General features: G+C 34.5%; 1 protein-coding gene across 7 annotated transcripts; it reads right to left on the reverse strand.

Annotated features, from left to right (window-relative positions):
• Positions 1 to 4,012: 4,012 nt before the first annotated feature.
• LOC117209704 (histidine decarboxylase) lies at positions 4,013 to 16,950 on the reverse strand. Of its 7 annotated transcripts, XM_033452001.1 has the most exons (18): positions 12,904 to 13,116; positions 12,323 to 12,393; positions 10,940 to 11,226; positions 9,965 to 10,222; positions 9,536 to 9,679; positions 8,817 to 8,883; positions 8,273 to 8,435; positions 7,512 to 7,582; positions 7,390 to 7,409; positions 7,199 to 7,297; positions 6,603 to 6,823; positions 6,323 to 6,432; positions 5,623 to 5,631; positions 5,322 to 5,492; positions 5,186 to 5,208; positions 4,995 to 5,103; positions 4,164 to 4,517; positions 4,013 to 4,132 (listed from the first exon to the last, which is right to left on the reverse strand). In XM_033452001.1, the coding sequence occupies exons 2-17, from the start codon at positions 12,348 to 12,350 to the stop codon at positions 4,177 to 4,179; spliced, it is 2,121 nt and encodes a 706-aa protein (XP_033307892.1). In that variant the 5' UTR covers positions 12,351 to 12,393; positions 12,904 to 13,116; the 3' UTR covers positions 4,013 to 4,132; positions 4,164 to 4,176. The 7 variants fall into 7 exon arrangements, with proteins under 7 accessions (XP_033307892.1, XP_033307891.1, XP_033307888.1 ...); XM_033452000.1 differs by lacking the exon at positions 5,623 to 5,631 and having other exon boundaries at positions 5,186 to 5,262; positions 12,904 to 13,115; XM_033451997.1 differs by lacking the exon at positions 12,904 to 13,116 and having other exon boundaries at positions 5,186 to 5,262; positions 12,323 to 12,350.
• Positions 16,951 to 17,453: the final 503 nt, after the last annotated feature.

Genomic DNA, 17,453 nt, shown 5'->3' on the forward strand with positions numbered 1-17,453 from the left:
AATACAGCGATAATTGCAATATTAAAATCTTTTTACAATATCTGGGAAATAATACAAGAAACAACTCAAGTACGGTAATTTCAAGTTACAATTCTAATATTCTAATCAATACGAAAGTCTGTTTCCAAAATGAGGCTCGGCTCAGTAACAATAACCCGAACACAGAACCTTCCATTCCGACGAATGCAACGCGAGGCTGACCGAATTAATTAAAAAGCACAACGTGGGCCTTCAGCTTCGATCGTGCCACGCCAGTTACGCGTATCAGCGGCGTCTCGAGCGCTTTCAGGCTTCCGGAATTAATGTTCGATCGCGATCGATCGATTAGGCGACACGCAACGAGAAACTCGATCGACGAAAGCGACGTTGAACTCGCTCGAGAATACTCGTGAATCGAGCAGCTTTACGATCACGCAGTTTGTAAATCTTTTTCAGGGTATGGCTGGCACGGCCAAGTTGAACGCGCATGTCCTCACAGAGAGGCTTCCGGTGTGGAGCCTCTTGCCAAACAAGCTTCGGTGCTTGCGAGTGAAAGCGAGCTAACCGGTGTTTCTCTGGCAAGCCATGCGGCTCGTGTCGCGTCATTTGTTCATTGTCGCACGCGCGGCTGCGAGGCTATTTTTTCGAATCTTTTTGTTCTCGCGTTTTTCTTCTGTCTGCCCCCTTTTCGTTCCAGTTTGTCATTGCGCGACCGATCCGATCAATGTTTGCTGATTACACCGCAACTCGCCGTAGGTCGAAGAGTAATTCGATCGATCTTATCAAGATTATTGTCAAGAACTCATGTACCTCTATATTTTTGGTAAGAAAAGTTTGAGATATCGAATTCTTATGTATGTAGTTTTTTTTCATAGATCGATTTCATCGAAGGTTTTATATGTAAAGAATGCGAGAGTATGTTTGATAAATGCAGCAGACAGGAGATGGGAGCTGCAATGGCAACACTGACATCAGCATGTAACACGAAGCGGATCTACATTTTTAAGTTTGGCCTCGCAGCTGGAAAGAATCCACATAACGTTACCGATACAAATAATCATGCGAAGTAATGGCGAATGCGCTCAGGCGAATCTTAAACAGCTCGATCGAACACGAAGTGGATCCGACGTGCTACATTTCGATCGAATCAACGGAATCTTTAACCGACTTACTTTGTCAAGTATTAAACGATGATATTAGATAAACTTCTAACGCAAATTTTAACGATGTTTCAGAACTTCGGACGTCAGAGATTCTTGTTCGTCTTGATCGAGGCTGTTTCAGTTTCGAAATAGAAAAACAAAAAAAAAAAAAAAAAAAGATGAAAGAGGAAAGAAAGACACAGGATCGATACTTTCTTTGCTCGCCTATTTACACGAAAGCTCATATCTAAGTGCTTGCATAACAAGGAGATTATTATCGATGTACACTTTTGTCTCTGTTAAAGATCGATGTTTACGATTGCGCCGAGATGTCAACCTATGTATCGATATCCTCTAACACTTTTGTCTCGATGTTGATGAACATTGGGCATAAACTGAATGATGTATGATGATTATATATTTTACGATGCAAGTATCGAGAACCCCCCTCTGTTTCTACGTGTATCGATGTGTATCGATTTGAATGATCGTTGCCCCGAGATGTTCATTTATTCTGACTTCTTGATTCTTCGTTGGTGTCAGTTACGTTGATTTTAAAACGATTGATAGAGTATATACGATGGCATGAGGCGATGTTTCGATAGCAAAGTAGCGTTCTCAATTATACTTTAGCACGTGATTTCGTTGTTCCCCATTTAGCTCCATGAGGACATTATTTTCTTTCAACTTCGTCGATCGTTGCCTTAGCGTCATATATTTCATATGATTTCACGATATTGTTAATACGAACGACGTGTTCGAAGTGAAGAGATAAATATCTAGCTCGTAAGAAAATAAAATAGAGTATCAGGTGCTTTGTAGCTTCGTTTAATTATCGTATCGAATTTGCGTTATGAAACTATAATTAATATTAATCAGTCAATATTATTAACAGACGTTAACGAACAATGTTTTACGTAGATATATAATTAATGATTAACCATCGTCTTGTATGCTTTCTTATCAGAGAATTTAGCATTTATGCATTCCAAAGATTCGCTATATTATTTATTATATATTATTGGTATAGACCTTTACGAAAAGCGAAAGTAAAAATCGCTGGTGATAGAGTGAAATAATTTTTCTTCATGCACATATCGTTGCCTCCGCAGAGTAATCACGTCTCGATAATGATGAAAAATTATCGTGTGCTGACATTGAGTAGTTGAACGCTGTTTAACGTTCAGCGTGATAGTAAAATGTCCAACGATACGTAATATTTAGCCGGTAAGCTCAGCGTGTCTTCTCAAAAGAGAGAGAAAGAGAGAGAGAGAGAGAGAGAGAGCAGTTAACGAAGAATTATTTGCTCTAGAGTTTGTTAACTTTGTTAATTTTTTATCAGACTAGTACGATAATGGCATCGGACCGCGGAATAGCATTAAGCTAGTGCTTAGCTATAATCGAGATATATGACCATTGAAAACGCGGTCAGTATTTTAAAATCATGTAGTGTTAAGAAACGCATACTTTCGTACAAATAGCATGAATAAACGGATATGGCGATATATAGAATTTATTGGGGAAGGAAAGGAAAAGTTGAAGAAAAAATTGGAAACATTGCTAAAGAATTCGACCGTTATCGATTCTTTTTAACTGAAATACATCCTGACCAATATGGGATCTGTGGTATTAAATCTCGATGTAATCCAACGCATGAAGAGATCATAGAGAGACGTATAACATAGATATTTTCATGAATCTTTCATACAAATCCGGACACATAATGTTATTTATCAATGCGAGCTCTTGAAAGGCTGAAAGAGGTATTTAAAAAAATGGTGCGGTATATAAGATTGTTCCAGTTGTAGTTAAAGATGAGACGGTATATGATTGTTATAAACCAGAGTTATTGGGCAGAAATTGTTTAGAATTGAAGACAAGCAAAACCATGACAGATGGTTGTAAGGGCATATTGTAATTTAATGATTGTTAAGCCGATTAGAGATGGTGTGTGGAGACACAGATTCTACGAGTACGTTATGCCCTCGAGATTTAATTGTTAGCGCGATATGTAACAGAGTATCAGGTGCGATACTTTCTTAACATATCTCAATGAAAATATACATTTATGTGTACATATATTCTTCCTCTTCTCTTTATGTCGTTTGAAAAAAAAAAGGAAACCGTGTTAATATATAATATCAAAGCGAGATTTTCGTCATCTAAATCATTATTAACGATGAGAGAATTATAAAAGTACGGAACTGTTAAAAAGAATTATCATTCACAATAGGCCGAATTGTGTTTGAGATATGTTTTTCCAGAGATTGGAAAACAAAACATAACCGTGGCCTAGATTGGTCAGATCCGTCATCGTTGTATTCAAATTCGCAATAAAAATTTTATGTCATTGGATTTGGTTTTTGAAATGTTTTCTTAGATCCTATTCCCTGCTCTTTTTCCAGATCAGGAACATTGGATCAGAATTGTTCTGTTAGAATTTACAACAAAATTTATGCCGTTAAATTTTCTTTTCACGTTGTTTCCTCGTTCCTTTTTCGAATTGGTTATTGCAGTATACAGTACACGATATTTGCTTCAATTTTGCGTTTCAATGTTTAGCAGAAATTCATGGTAAATAATGATATTCCAATCCCATCAAACATAATATATCATACATAACACAGAATATATCCACCGTTAAAAATACTACGAACAATCCCAAGAATTTAATAAATTTTCACACATCCGTTTCTCTGATTTAAAATACACTCTTGACTTGCTCAAGACAAAAATTCTATCATTCTTACAACTTTGTCGAGAGAAAATAAACCATAGTATTATAATATCCTTAAAATATCCCTAGTATAATATTCTAAATACACGATAAGTGTACATGTATAATATTCTTAAAAGAAACGGGATAGGGAAGTTAATTAAATAGAGGGTAATTTTTAGACGGTAAATTCAGATTTAATATCGTAGCTGATTATGTACTTTCTCTTCAACAATTTGTCGCGAGCCCTGCCAGGCACCACGCTTAAATCTGAACAACATAGAATCCATCGACGACATCGAAGGAGTACACACAGTCGGGAACTGTCACAATATAACTCTATTCCTTCTTCATGCAATGGCCACATTTTCTGCATACAGCTGCGTCCCCCACGCTGCCTTCGTTTCCTTCATCAGGATTCTCATTGTGGCCCTGCATCGATGACAAATCGCCGCTATATGGACGATGACCGATCGCAGCTATTGTTTCACTTCTCGGCAGATTACTTTCGGCAGACATTATGGACGTTAGAGTGTTCGAGCAGTCTTGAGAACCGATCTTTACCGAGCCATTCACAACGTAATGTGGGCGAGTATTAGAAATTTGTCTTCTTAACGATTTGTCTATGTTTCCGGAAACATCCGCCTCTTGTTGGTTGGTTGAACATTCACCAGGATCATCTGGTTATATAAAATAGGAAAATTAGTGGTGTATAAAGTTTGAATCTTCGAAGCTTTAAAGTTCGATCGATCTTGAAGGCAGCGTTTTTTTAGAATTTATATCATATAAAACCCTAGCTTTCGAAACTTTAAGTTTCAGTTCTCTTTCGACTCAGTAAGGGAATTAACAATAATTTTATGCTGTATTTTATTTACCTTCTGCAAAGAAGAACTATAGACTTAAAATCATTGATTGATTCAACCCATTCATTTCTTTTCGTAATTAAATTACCAACTTTTGAAAATGATTTTAGCTTATTTAGGACATTTCGAAACTATATGTCGATTTATCTTTTTGGTTTGTACTCGATATTCCGCATGTTCTTCAGATAACGAATATTAAAATATTCTTGGAATATCTTGGAATCATTCGTCATATGCAATTAAGAATTCTAATTCGAGTTTAATATTATTGTTGTTATTACTAATATTACTTGCCATTTTTGGATTGATTAGCATCAGAGATTTCACTAGTTCCAAAATCTTCGTCCTCTTGCAATGGCAATTCCGACGCCATTTCTCTAGCTGGACGACAGCTAACGTATCCCTAAAATATGTAGCAATGCAAATATAAAAATATGCATCGGTAATTTTAAAACATTGTAGAAGGTAATTTATATTACGCCTACCTGTACGAGATCCATGCGGGAATCTAAAGAGAATTGTTTTCCTGACATCAATATTCCTCGAATCCGGCGCCGCATAGCTTAAAATTAAGGTATACTTTGCTTTTTCCTACTTTATTCGTTGTAATTTTTTATTTACCTGGACTATCTCTAGCTTCGAGTCGTAGTTGACCAAACGCTTTCGTGCATTCTTCGAATACATCCGCAGTATCGTATATTGCAGCGAAGCTGCCATTCACAATTTTTGGTGACATTGGAGAATTAGCCAACAACAAACTTGAACCAAAATTTTCATTCTTCTCTCGAGTGTCTGAAAATTAAAAGTCCCATTTATTACTTACTCCAATTATCCCAGTAACTTTGATATTAACTTTAATATCTTTAAAGGATAAAAGCAGAATAAAAAATATAAAATCACAAGTATTGATAACTCGTCTTACCTGAGCTTTCTGCATTCCAAAAATTATAGACATGCATTCGTATAAAAAAAAGGAGAAAGAAAATCAAAACCAAGTGATTAAAAATAAAACTGTTTCTTATTATTTGGTGTAATTAAAAATACAAATTATTTGGTGTAATTTTGAGCAAAAAGGTATTGGCATATAAACAATGAAAATGAAACTCTAATAACGCTACATAAATAACATTCGCTACATAAATAATTAAAAAAAAGGTCACAAGAAAAGAATCATCTTGAATCTTTACAAATGATCAATCCTGTTGTATATGTATATTTATGTATAATATGATATACTGTTTAATATCCAATACTAACTGTATACGTTAATAATGTTAATCGTATACTTCAGTAATAATTCCATACACCACCCGTTCCATAAACATTTAATGCGCTAGTAAAAATTTATTCTAATAATACTTTTTCATTTAGTAAACCTAAGATCTCTTTCTGTATAAAACTGGAATGATTTGAATTTTTACGAACAGAAAGAAAAAAAGAAAGCACGAAACTCCATCTATTTAGAAAATCTGAAACAGAATGTTTAATAAAGAACAAGCTTACGCTCGATGAGTGCTTGAGCGGCATACAAAATTTGCAAGCAATGTTTACCTCAATACTTTAAAAATTGCACGAGATTGTTTGTATAAAGTCAGTCGATCTACCGTTCGTTTCTGCGTTACCTGCAAGTGGAACTTTCGCTCGTACAGGAGAAGTTGTGGTATCTCCTAAAATTTCGTTTGCTGTATTTCGTATCTCGGCCCAGTCTCTTAAGATATCTTCATTGGTGGTGCTAAAATTATAATCAAAGCTCAACAAATCTTTAGTCAGAATTATTTTTTAAAAAACAACGTTTTCCAACATTTCGATAATTTGTCGATTCGCAGAATTTTTTACGAAACTCATTTTCTAAGAATCATTACCTGCCACGAAACAATGAATTTCTAATAAATGTTGACTTACTTAGTCGAAGTGACCGTAAATCGAATCACGTATTTTCCATGCAAAGCAGCTGGTACGCAATGAACACGGCCCCTCGAATTCATCTTTTTCAATAAACGTTCTGTTAAATTATTTTCTCCACGAAGACGAAACACTACAAGTCCTAGATGCCTTGTTGCTGGAATTTCGAAGCGCGCGTCTGCTAAAACGAGTGCTTCAAATTTTTGTGCCAGTCTAACGCCCTGAAATTCGTATTAGAGCAAAATTATAGAGAAATAAATTTAACTCTAAACATTGCCTACGTAACAGAATGCATTTGTAATAAAATCCTGCGATGCAACTTCGTTGACCAATATTATTAAAGAACATAACATAAGTTAATATCCATAATCACTTGAAGTTAGAACATTGTCTTTTAGAGATAATAGTGATCTGTGACTAGTTATATAAGAAATATGAAATATATTTTTTATATAATTATTAATAACGATACTGAATAATTTTTTTACGCAAAAACACAATTATCTAAGGATTTATGCGAAGAAAGGTTGCAGAAACATTTTTGTATATTGTACACGCAGCTTTTTAACACATAAGAAGTATGATGTAATAGAAACCTCGCGAATATGCTTCTGAAGACCGGTGATTCCGTAATTTCTAATGACGAACCACAATTTCAGCGCTCTGAATCTCTTTGACAATGGGATTTGCCAGTGCTAAAATTATAAACAAAGAATAACGCATGAATGTCGTGAATTAATTTCATCGGTAAAACTAACAGTATTTATAGAATATATTGATTACTTACCATGTAATCGATAGCAAGCCCTGCAAATAAATAAGATATTTTGTTTAATCGAATATTTTAATCGACTGAATTCAAGAGGTTATATTAAACGTGATACAAAAGTTGTGTAGCTGCATCGTTACCTGAGTTTTCATGCTTCAAATACAACGGATCCACGTTAAAGGTTCTGTGCAATGCTTGGCTACTTTTCACCCTAAAAGAGTTATTTCCAATTAATTTTTACAACCAATACACATCTTTGATTTATAGTTTCTCTACGAATTATATATTTCCTCAGAATTTTATTTATTTCAATTGGTCGCGATACAGCATATAAACATCACTTATTATATCGCAATTCATTTGAACGATTCGGATTACTAATATTTAATCGGGCAGGTTTACATATTTGTCGTTATTGAATTTTAATTGAATATACCTACTATCGAATATAACTATAATAAAAGAAACTTTACAAGAAATATTCCGGCAAAAGGATTGTTTTAATTGTGAAATACATTCAACCACGAGCAAGTTTTATAAAGCATTAAATTCTTGGCAGCAATTTTTCCTCGCACTATCAACTTTAACAGGCTTTCAAATATCAATCTTAAAGGTTGTGATTTATGCCGGGTTAGTCGATCGAGTCGACGGAAATTGCAGGAAGAATGAAAAAACTCATTCTGCATCCGCTGTTCAATCTATAAGCCATGAGAAAAGAGACAAAAGCCAATAATCATTCGGGGTTATGAATTTATCGGATCTATAATGATTTGCAGATTTACAAATTTCCTTTCTTATGTGCTTCTTTAAATTTGATGTTCATTTTTTTTTTACTTCTATTAAGAACAGTGAACGAATAATTGTCATCGAAGTAAAATTCAGATGTTTGTATATAACTCACCACATAGCGGTGCAATCAAAATGCACCATGAGCCATTTACTAGGATTAAATGCAATGGAATCGGCATATTCTATTCCTTGAAGCCAGCCGCGAAATTCAGGGCACACGAATGCACTGCCTGCGTAAGCTGCATCCACGTGCAACCAGAGTCCATTCTGTTCACCTACAATGAACCTAAATGTTGATGATTCGAATCGAACAGGGTTTAAATCACGAATGAAAATTAATTCACGATTTTACAGTTTCAGAACGTTTAATTTATGAATTAAACTGATCGAGATTATATTATAATAATAATTAACTTACTTTCGTAGGTAAACATTTAATTTATATATTTGAAGACTATAGAAAAAATGTATCATGAATTTATTATGTTATTATCGTTTATAGAGAACCATTTTAAAATTCAATACGTTTTCAACCAATCTCGTATTACCAGAATTATCTGTCTATTTAATTTTGAAATAAAACACTATGTATCTTTCTAATGTGTATCGCACGAACGTTTAGTAACTTCATTTTTAACTCGATTTAGTTTACTTACACACAAGACCAACTTCTTTGAGATTATCGAAAGCACAGGCACCCGTTGTACCCAAAGTAGCGCAAACCTTGATAATGAAAAAAACACGTTAAACAAATTTGACTTTTAAATCGATTTATAATGTAGTATAGATTTTTATTTTATGTAGTTCTAAAAATCAGTTTATCGATGAAACTTATTACGAGTTTTAGTATCTTCTGAAATTTCCTGTTTGAATAGCTACTGCGTCGTAATAGAATCTACTTTCCTGTACATTGGGTTTACTGTATTGAAAAATGAAAGACTGTTTTATGTCGATGTCCTTAGGGACCAACTAGGAGAGATACAATCCGCCTTGCTACGTCATGTCCACCTCATTCTCCAACTACTAACAAATCTGGCAAGCTTAATTGACGTCTCGATTATTTTCTACTGCAGTATCATTATTCACCTTCATAATGTTAATTGGAAACAAAGAGAACAAATATTTTCTCGTGAATCGCTTCTCGGTTTAATACGATATTATATAATATCCGTAGGTTTTTTTTCAATGAGTTATTTATTATATATATGTTTTCTTAAAGAATATCACGCTGAACTACTTAGATTGAAGGAATCTCTAATTAAAATTATGTTCAAGTTGCTTGAGATAGATGTGTCAAAGATAGATATTTATTTCGAACCAAATTTTTATTTTTAACACCGAAATACTTTTCGTAAACATGAGCAACGATACTTACAAAAAAGGGAAGTAATCCCGCAGCTCTGTCGTGCGTTATTGCTTCGAGCAAAGCCTCTCCTCTCATACTCAGTTCATTGTCAGATTCGATGTACTTCATTCGAACTAATCCTATCAATCCAGCTTTTTCTACACTGGAATGAGCCTATATGACATTTACATCACAGAAAGTAAGATTTCTTTTACATCACGTCTTCAAATATTTCAAAGGCGACGATGACAGAATAACGTACAATGAAAGTAGAATGATGTTCAGTGATTAAAAAAAAAAAAAAAAATAAAAAGAATGGGACATAGATAAATACGTAATAATTATGAAATGGAAACCATTTGGGTTATAAGAATAAATTCACAAGAGAGTAAAGATATTCAAAGTACTCTTAGGAAAATAAGTTCGTGTTAGGAAAAGATTTAAAACGAAAGTACGTACCTGGTCGGAGCAATACGCGACAAGACGCGAATTAATCTCAGCAGGCAAACGATCCGGTTCATTTTGTTGCACGTCTCTAATTGCTCGGGTTCTCGCTGCGAGTAAGCAAACGAGAGTGGCTTCGGATGCGGTTGTTTGTATCACGCCACCACCTCCGGATCCTCCAGGACAATGTAAGAATTTATCTGGCAGGCCAATCATTTTCCCGAGCCAGTTCATTACGATTGTCTCGAGTTCTGTACACGCAGGACTCGAAGCCTTTTAAAGTAGGCGAACATAAAATACATTTTACAAAACACACTTTTTAAAGTACGCGAATAAATTTCACGATTGGGAAAATGGAAATTTTGTACCTTGTATAGTTATATCATAATATATTGGAGTATGTTTATAATAATATATTCAGCTAAATTTCCAAACTTCTCGTATCGAAAGTGTTCAATTTGACATTTAAATTATTTGTAATTATTATTTATAGGAAGTTTTAATAGACGTATAGACGACTAAAATATATCATGCCCCAATAATTATACAATATGATATCCTTCGATATGCTCAATTATTTTTTTAACACACGCGTGGGATTCTAAAGAACACTGCGTTCATAGATAACGTCAAGTTTCACAGGTACGAAACTAAATACAAGATCTTTTAGCAAGAACTGACAATGGGAGCTCATATTAACAGTACCAGACAAAACGTCGAATTTCAATACGGTAACTTCCGAACTTGGCTTGTGAGAAAGCTACTAATCCGAAACGAAGTTCATTATATACAGCCATCATGGAAGATCTTAATATAATCGATTTCAATGCTCTCTTTCCAGTACTTAACTCGTACTATTGAAAAGTGTTTCTAATATAATATCGTTAAATACATCACACATGACAGAAGTTTTAAGCCGAACAAGAGAAAGCATAATAAACTAAACCATTTCACTCTACACATGTGCGATATTCACATTATTGTTCTTACCCAAGTAAATCCAAGACAATTGATTGCGTCGGCCAGCATATCGGCTAGCAGACTTGCAGGTGAATTAAGGGCTGGAAAATAGGCGTGCATATGTGGACTCTGCCAATGCGTCACTCCTGGCATGATGCACCTTTCGATGTCTGCGAATATATCCTCCCAAGGTTCGCCATTTACAGGTGCGGATGTAGGCAAAACGTTCCTCAGGTAACCAGGAGAAACCGCCGGGTAAACGCGTCGAGATCGAATATTTTCCAGATAATCGGCAATGTAATCCACCATTTCTTTTCCTAACAATCGCGATGAAGTCGATATAAAAATTGCTTTTTCAATATAAACTTATGGATTCAATGAAGTATCATTAGCACGATATAGTTTGGTATTCTTTCCTGCTTTTTTGGATTTACATTAAATTTCAAGATTACATTCCTAAGATTTTTAGTTACTTGTTCGATGGATTTTAAACTTTTGTTACGTTTCAAAGCGTTTTGTTACATTGCGAAAGTTCGACGACAACTGCCTCTTGGGAAAATCAATTATTAAGCCCCGGTGGAAATCTCTAAACCGATTATCTTTAGTTTTCTTTATTTAGCGGACTCGATCTTAAGTATATTGGGAAAATACTTGTACAGACGAAACCGTTTTCCCGAATAACAGCTCTGTTTCTTTCCCAATTCGCTTCTCTGATGTACATTACGCTTCACGATAGGATTCGATTCGTGTTATTTAACGGTTTCTAAAAGTCGCAGGTCAATCAGGCTCCGACATACAAGCCTTAGCAATTCTTAAACGTTAAACGATTTATATACCGTGTAACTCTCTTCACAAGATAAATCGGCAACACCTTAAATTTATACAAAATTTAGAATCAAGTTGTGATATAGATTGCTATAAAAGTCAGTTGGCCTTTGAAACAATCAATAGATAACAAGGGAGACGAAGACAGCGAGATCGATTTTTCGTACGAAATTGGATTTAAGGAAAAGGGAAATCTCATACGGATGCTTTACCTAGGATTCAGAGATTTAGATTGTAAAGGCGGAACCTAGCGTATTGGAAACAGTATCGAATCCATAAAGATCCCATAGACTTACTCTCCCCTACGGTGATTCCTCTTTATTGGTATCGTTTTAATGCTTAGAATCTTATTCGATCGCTCGTTGTAAGTTTCTCGTTTCACGCGTGAGTATTTGATCGTGTGATAAGAGTACGACATGTGCAAATATTCCCAAGAACCATAAATACCTACATGTAACGGTATATAACGGGCTATTATTTTATAACTATTACGTATACGCCACGCAGATTAAAACGAATTAATCAGTAAATACTTGGATATTTACTATTTTACGCACATTAGAATGAAAGTAAATGTTTTTTACTCACCATGCTTGCGGTACTCCTCTAGATTCATATTATCTGCAACCAAATGAATCGACACACTATAATACACAACCCTGTAAAAGTAATGAATACAATAGAATCTTGATTATCCAAATTAATACTAATATACGCAATTCGAATAATCAAATTTCTCAGGTAATTCGAATAACTTTGTTTTCAAATGAGAAAAGATAATTTATTTTTTGAATTATTTCTTAAATACTCATATCGAACACGCAAGAATATTTTTCAATCAAACTGTAACCATTTCTCTCAATTTCAATTCTTGTTTGCCAATCTTTCTTACACAATACCATCTCCAAATCTTTTATCGATCAATGTTCCGATAATTGATCATTAATCGGTGTTCTGATAAACGAGGATGTAATATATAATAGTACGTGAACGAAAGCAAAAGAAAATCACAATACATTTTTCTTTTGTTTTACATGGAATAAGCTATCGAACTATCATCACTATCAAGATTGGAATAACACTCGAATGGAAACAACACTCAAAGAGCACTAACGATTTTCACATAAAATATTTTGTTGAGAAAGTAGTAAGAGGATCAACTCGCTCACCGTTGATCCTCACAACAGCCAAATCTCAAAATTTCGATGGCACCGTAGCAGGCGCATGTGTCGACGTTTATAATTAATTGTTCACCGTGTTGGATAGTAATATCAGGGAACTTGCCACGCGTTTCGCGGAAGCTTAGCGCAACGGCGCAGCGGATTTGAACGAACGTGCCGAGTAGATACGCTTAGCTGCCCTATGCGTGTTGACCTAGCATCGAATTTTAACGCTACGATAGGTACTCGCAAATGATTTGTACGGATTCATCATCGATCGCTTGTCACATGGGCCCAGAGCTTATTAGGCTAGTGTCACAAGGCTCCTCACGGCCTAGAACTAGATCGTATGCTTTCCTGGATTAAACTATCTGATGACTGACCTTCTCTTCGCATCTTTTCGATCGTGCAATCGTTCTTTTTTTCTTTTAAAACAAAATTTCGACTAATTCGCATATTTAATCGAATATTTTTCTTCTGATTATAGTAGTGTTGTGTAGTAATTCAATTAACACTACCAGAACCACTAAATAGATCAAAATGATCAATTTGTAATTTTTTTAGATTTATAGAAAAGATTTTACAGGTTTAGATAACAAAATGATTTAGTAGTTTGAGGATTTCATCGAATTTTTGTAAAATATATGAATGAAAACTTGTTTTTCTTCTTGCATGTTTCACATTTTACGCGTGTTTTTCGTACTAGTATATATTTCGTGCCAATTTGTTTGGTACACTCCTCGCCAAAAAGATAGCCCAGGTGTGCTATCTTTAATTTCTCAGTGACGCGTGTAAAGTTTTTCATCTGTAACGTATAATATCAAAACATTATGAGCTCAGAATATGCGGTTCGTTGAAAATAATTAAAAATATTATGAGGTTTAGTGTGTAGAACAAAAAAATTGTTTTACTTTGAGAACAAAATGATAGCACACTCTGTTAATATGTTTAGAAATTGCTCAGTAGTTCATGATCTATCAACGAGTAAAGATTACAGTACAATATTATATAAATTTGTAAGTATGGGGCGTGGATAAAAATTAAACGAGTCTGAAAAAAAGCAAATTCTTGAACTAAAACAGCAACAGTTGTCAGTAACAAAAATATCGAAAGTAATAAGATGAAGTCGTAAAGTAATACACAATTTCTTTGAAAATGTTGAACGTTATGACAAAAAGAAAAGTACTTGTCGGCTGTCATCGTTATCCGATCGTGACAAGCGAGCAATTTCGCGTTTCCAACTCGCAGTTAACACAAACAATTAACAAAGCAAATAATGGAAAAATCTAGTGTTAGTGCCAATGTTTCAAGTGTTCGTCGAGTTCTACTATCCTGCAAAAATATTAAGAGGCCAAAATTGAAAAAGAAACCTTCGTCAACAATGGAACATAAAGTAGAACGTTTACGCTTTGCAAAAGAAAGGGTGCATTGGAAAAAGAAATGGAGAAGGGTACTATTTTCAAACGAAAAAGGATTCAACTTGGATGGTGCTGATGGGTTCCAATATTATTTTCATGATATAAGAAAACAGACAATTTTGGCAATTCGACTACAAATGGGAGGAGGCAGCGTGATAGTTTGAGCCGGCATCGGTTATTTCGGCAAGACAAGTATCAAGTTCATGAATGGGAGAATGTATAGTGTCCGATACATAAATTTAATCAAAGAATAAATAAATAATCATGCAAGACGCATTTCTGGATCTGATTACACCTTTCACCAAGATAATGCATCTGTACACACATCAATATTGGTCCAATCATATTTTAATAAAAGTAATATATCTATTTTGCCGTGGCCTGCACGCTCCCTGGACCTTAATATTATTGAAAATTGCTGGGCAGAACTTGTTCACGGCGTATACGTGAATGGAAAGCAATATCGACACGTACAAGAATTAAAAAATGCAATTGTATGTGAATGGGATACGTTAAGTCAAAATTATATCCAGAAACTATATAAATCGATACCAAATCGTACAATGGAAGTAATAGAAAATAAAGAGGGATGTACTCATTATTAAATAAGTACATATGTTTGATAAGTAATTATTGTTAGTTACAATTTATGTTGATTATTATTTTCTTATTGTACGTGTGCTATCATTTCGTTCTTAAAATAAAACAATTTTTTTTGTTACACATTAAACCTCATAATATTTTTAATTATTTACAACGAACCGCATATTCTAAGCTCATAATGTTTTGATGTTATACATTGCAGACGAAAAACTTTACACGCGTCATTGAGAAATTAAAGATAGCACACCTGGGTCAGGAGTGGTTTTTGGCGAGGAGTGTACAAGTTCTATATTTTTATCGTTGGTATGGTTCTAATTTAATTGATAAAATCATGTCGCGCGAGCAGACATTAAGGTGTTTCGAGTGAGTTTAAGTCAAGTGGACATATATTACTTAATCTTGTTTTGAGTAACAGGGGATTCCGCTCACGAGTATCATGGAAATCCAGTACTGTTTGTGTTTTCTAAGACGTAGACCGAGAAGTTTGGATGGCAGATTTGGCCGACTGGTCAAGATAGCCAAATTTGCGTGCTTTAAACTTCATATTCATAAACTGTACAGTACCCGACAATAATTTGAACTGATAATGTGTATGCATATAAATTTTTCTAAATATTTAAATTAGTTCTTTTGTTTTCACTTCACCTTGGCATTGACTCGAATATAATGAAATAATTAAAAAAATTAAGCTCGGCTCTGAATGACAAATATCTTTTAATTTTTCTCCTTAATAAGCAACCGATCGATAGCGCGTCTTTGCGATATTCTTTATTCAGACAGTCGACAATAGCATCACAATTTTATGAGGATTTAGAGAAAGGAACGATCAAGGCGTTATCACCCACCGATTACAAACAAGAAAATAAAAGATCTCGGCCCATCCGGATGCAAAATGGAAAATCGAACATCGGTAGTCACAAGGATCTCGAGCTTGAGCCAGAATGACGCTCGACGATATTAAAAGCTCGTCCTTCCACCGTTTCCGTTTCCGACTTTTGTAATTTCCCGTAGCTTTCAGTATTCGTGCGCGATTCGAAGGATTTATCAGTGATGCCGACTGCTTACGTATGATGCGAGTCACTGGTACTTGATACCGATTCGGAGTTTTTATCACGAACGAAGAATTAATCTGATGAAAACGTGTCCTGACCCTACCGATAACCAACTTGACCAACGAAAGCCGTTTCATTAACATACACGGGCCTGATACATTGAATTTATTAGAAACAACTTTAATATTGCGTCCTCAAGACAATTATTTGGATCATTTAATCACAGAAATGTAATTGATGCAATTAAAGAGTGGATTCGTTGGAACATCGATTTAAAAGATAACAACTTATTCTTAATCATATTTAATATTTATTATTCCTGATTATTTCCTGAAAGATAGAGTTGTCAAAATTTTTTAATGTCAATAGGAATTATGAAAAATTATGAGCCAATACTTCAATGAATCACGTGTTATAGAATGCAATCTTCAAACTTCAGAATTCTTTCAAATGATCTTCATCTTTCATATGCGAGAAAAATTTAGGAAAGCACTGGAATAATTTTCGTCGAATGTACAAACTGGAATATGTCATGTTCTTGCACGAATGCATACTTTGACATCTATGTAAGATATCTAATCAATTATTCGCTAAATTTCCTTTGAAATGTTTAAAATATCAAGGAAACATCAGAACTCGAACTAAAATTCGAGTTTGCTTCGAAACTTCTTTTACCTATGAACAGCAATAGCTTACTAAAATTATTTCTGAACATTATCAGAAACTTCTTCAACGCAATGAACATATACAAAATCGAAACTTTAACATTATCACGTAATTTATATAAAAATCCTACCTTTTCTTTGAAGCTTCGACCACGACGAGTAGGAGCAGCAAGATTCAGCACGATCGAAAGGGTTGCGAAAAGATGAACTTTTTGAACTTTGCTAGACAGCAATCACTTTGCAGACGACACGAAAAATGATTTTCCGTACCCCGAAAAATAGATATATTCACGGTTGAGGAGAATCGGTGGAATGCAAGTCGTTCAACAAGTGGCCGCTTTTATACAGAGACGCGCTAAGTACCAGTTGCTTTAGCGCAAGCGTAACCGAAGATCAAGACAGAATGAGGAACAATTTCTGTGACTAAGCTTTGCAATCTTAAGGGACTACCGATAAACGATTTTACGTTTCCACGCACAATCTCGATTAATTCTCTTGAATACTCTTCATTTTCTTCCATTGTAACTTCTCTTCTTTCGTTGCATTTTTTTTGTGTTTCTAACATCCAGAAAATCTTACTGCTGTTTAATTATAATTACACTTGCGTTGTGAAATGCTGAGTTTTTAATTATTTTAGTTCACTTAAACTTTCTTGTTCATATTTTTAGTTTTTTAAGTTTTAAGTTCAAGTTTTATAGTTATAAACGTATATAAAATCGCATCAAGAGGGTCATAACTTAGTATAGGGATAGTTTTAAAGACAGACGCGAATTAATGAACTGAATGAAAATATTAGAATCCTTTTACGTAAGTTCCATACC

This window comes from Bombus bifarius, unplaced genomic scaffold (genome assembly GCF_011952205.1).
Source record: "Bombus bifarius isolate JDL3187 unplaced genomic scaffold, Bbif_JDL3187 scf7180000008190, whole genome shotgun sequence".
NCBI classification, from domain to species: Eukaryota; Metazoa; Arthropoda; class Insecta; order Hymenoptera; family Apidae; genus Bombus; species Bombus bifarius.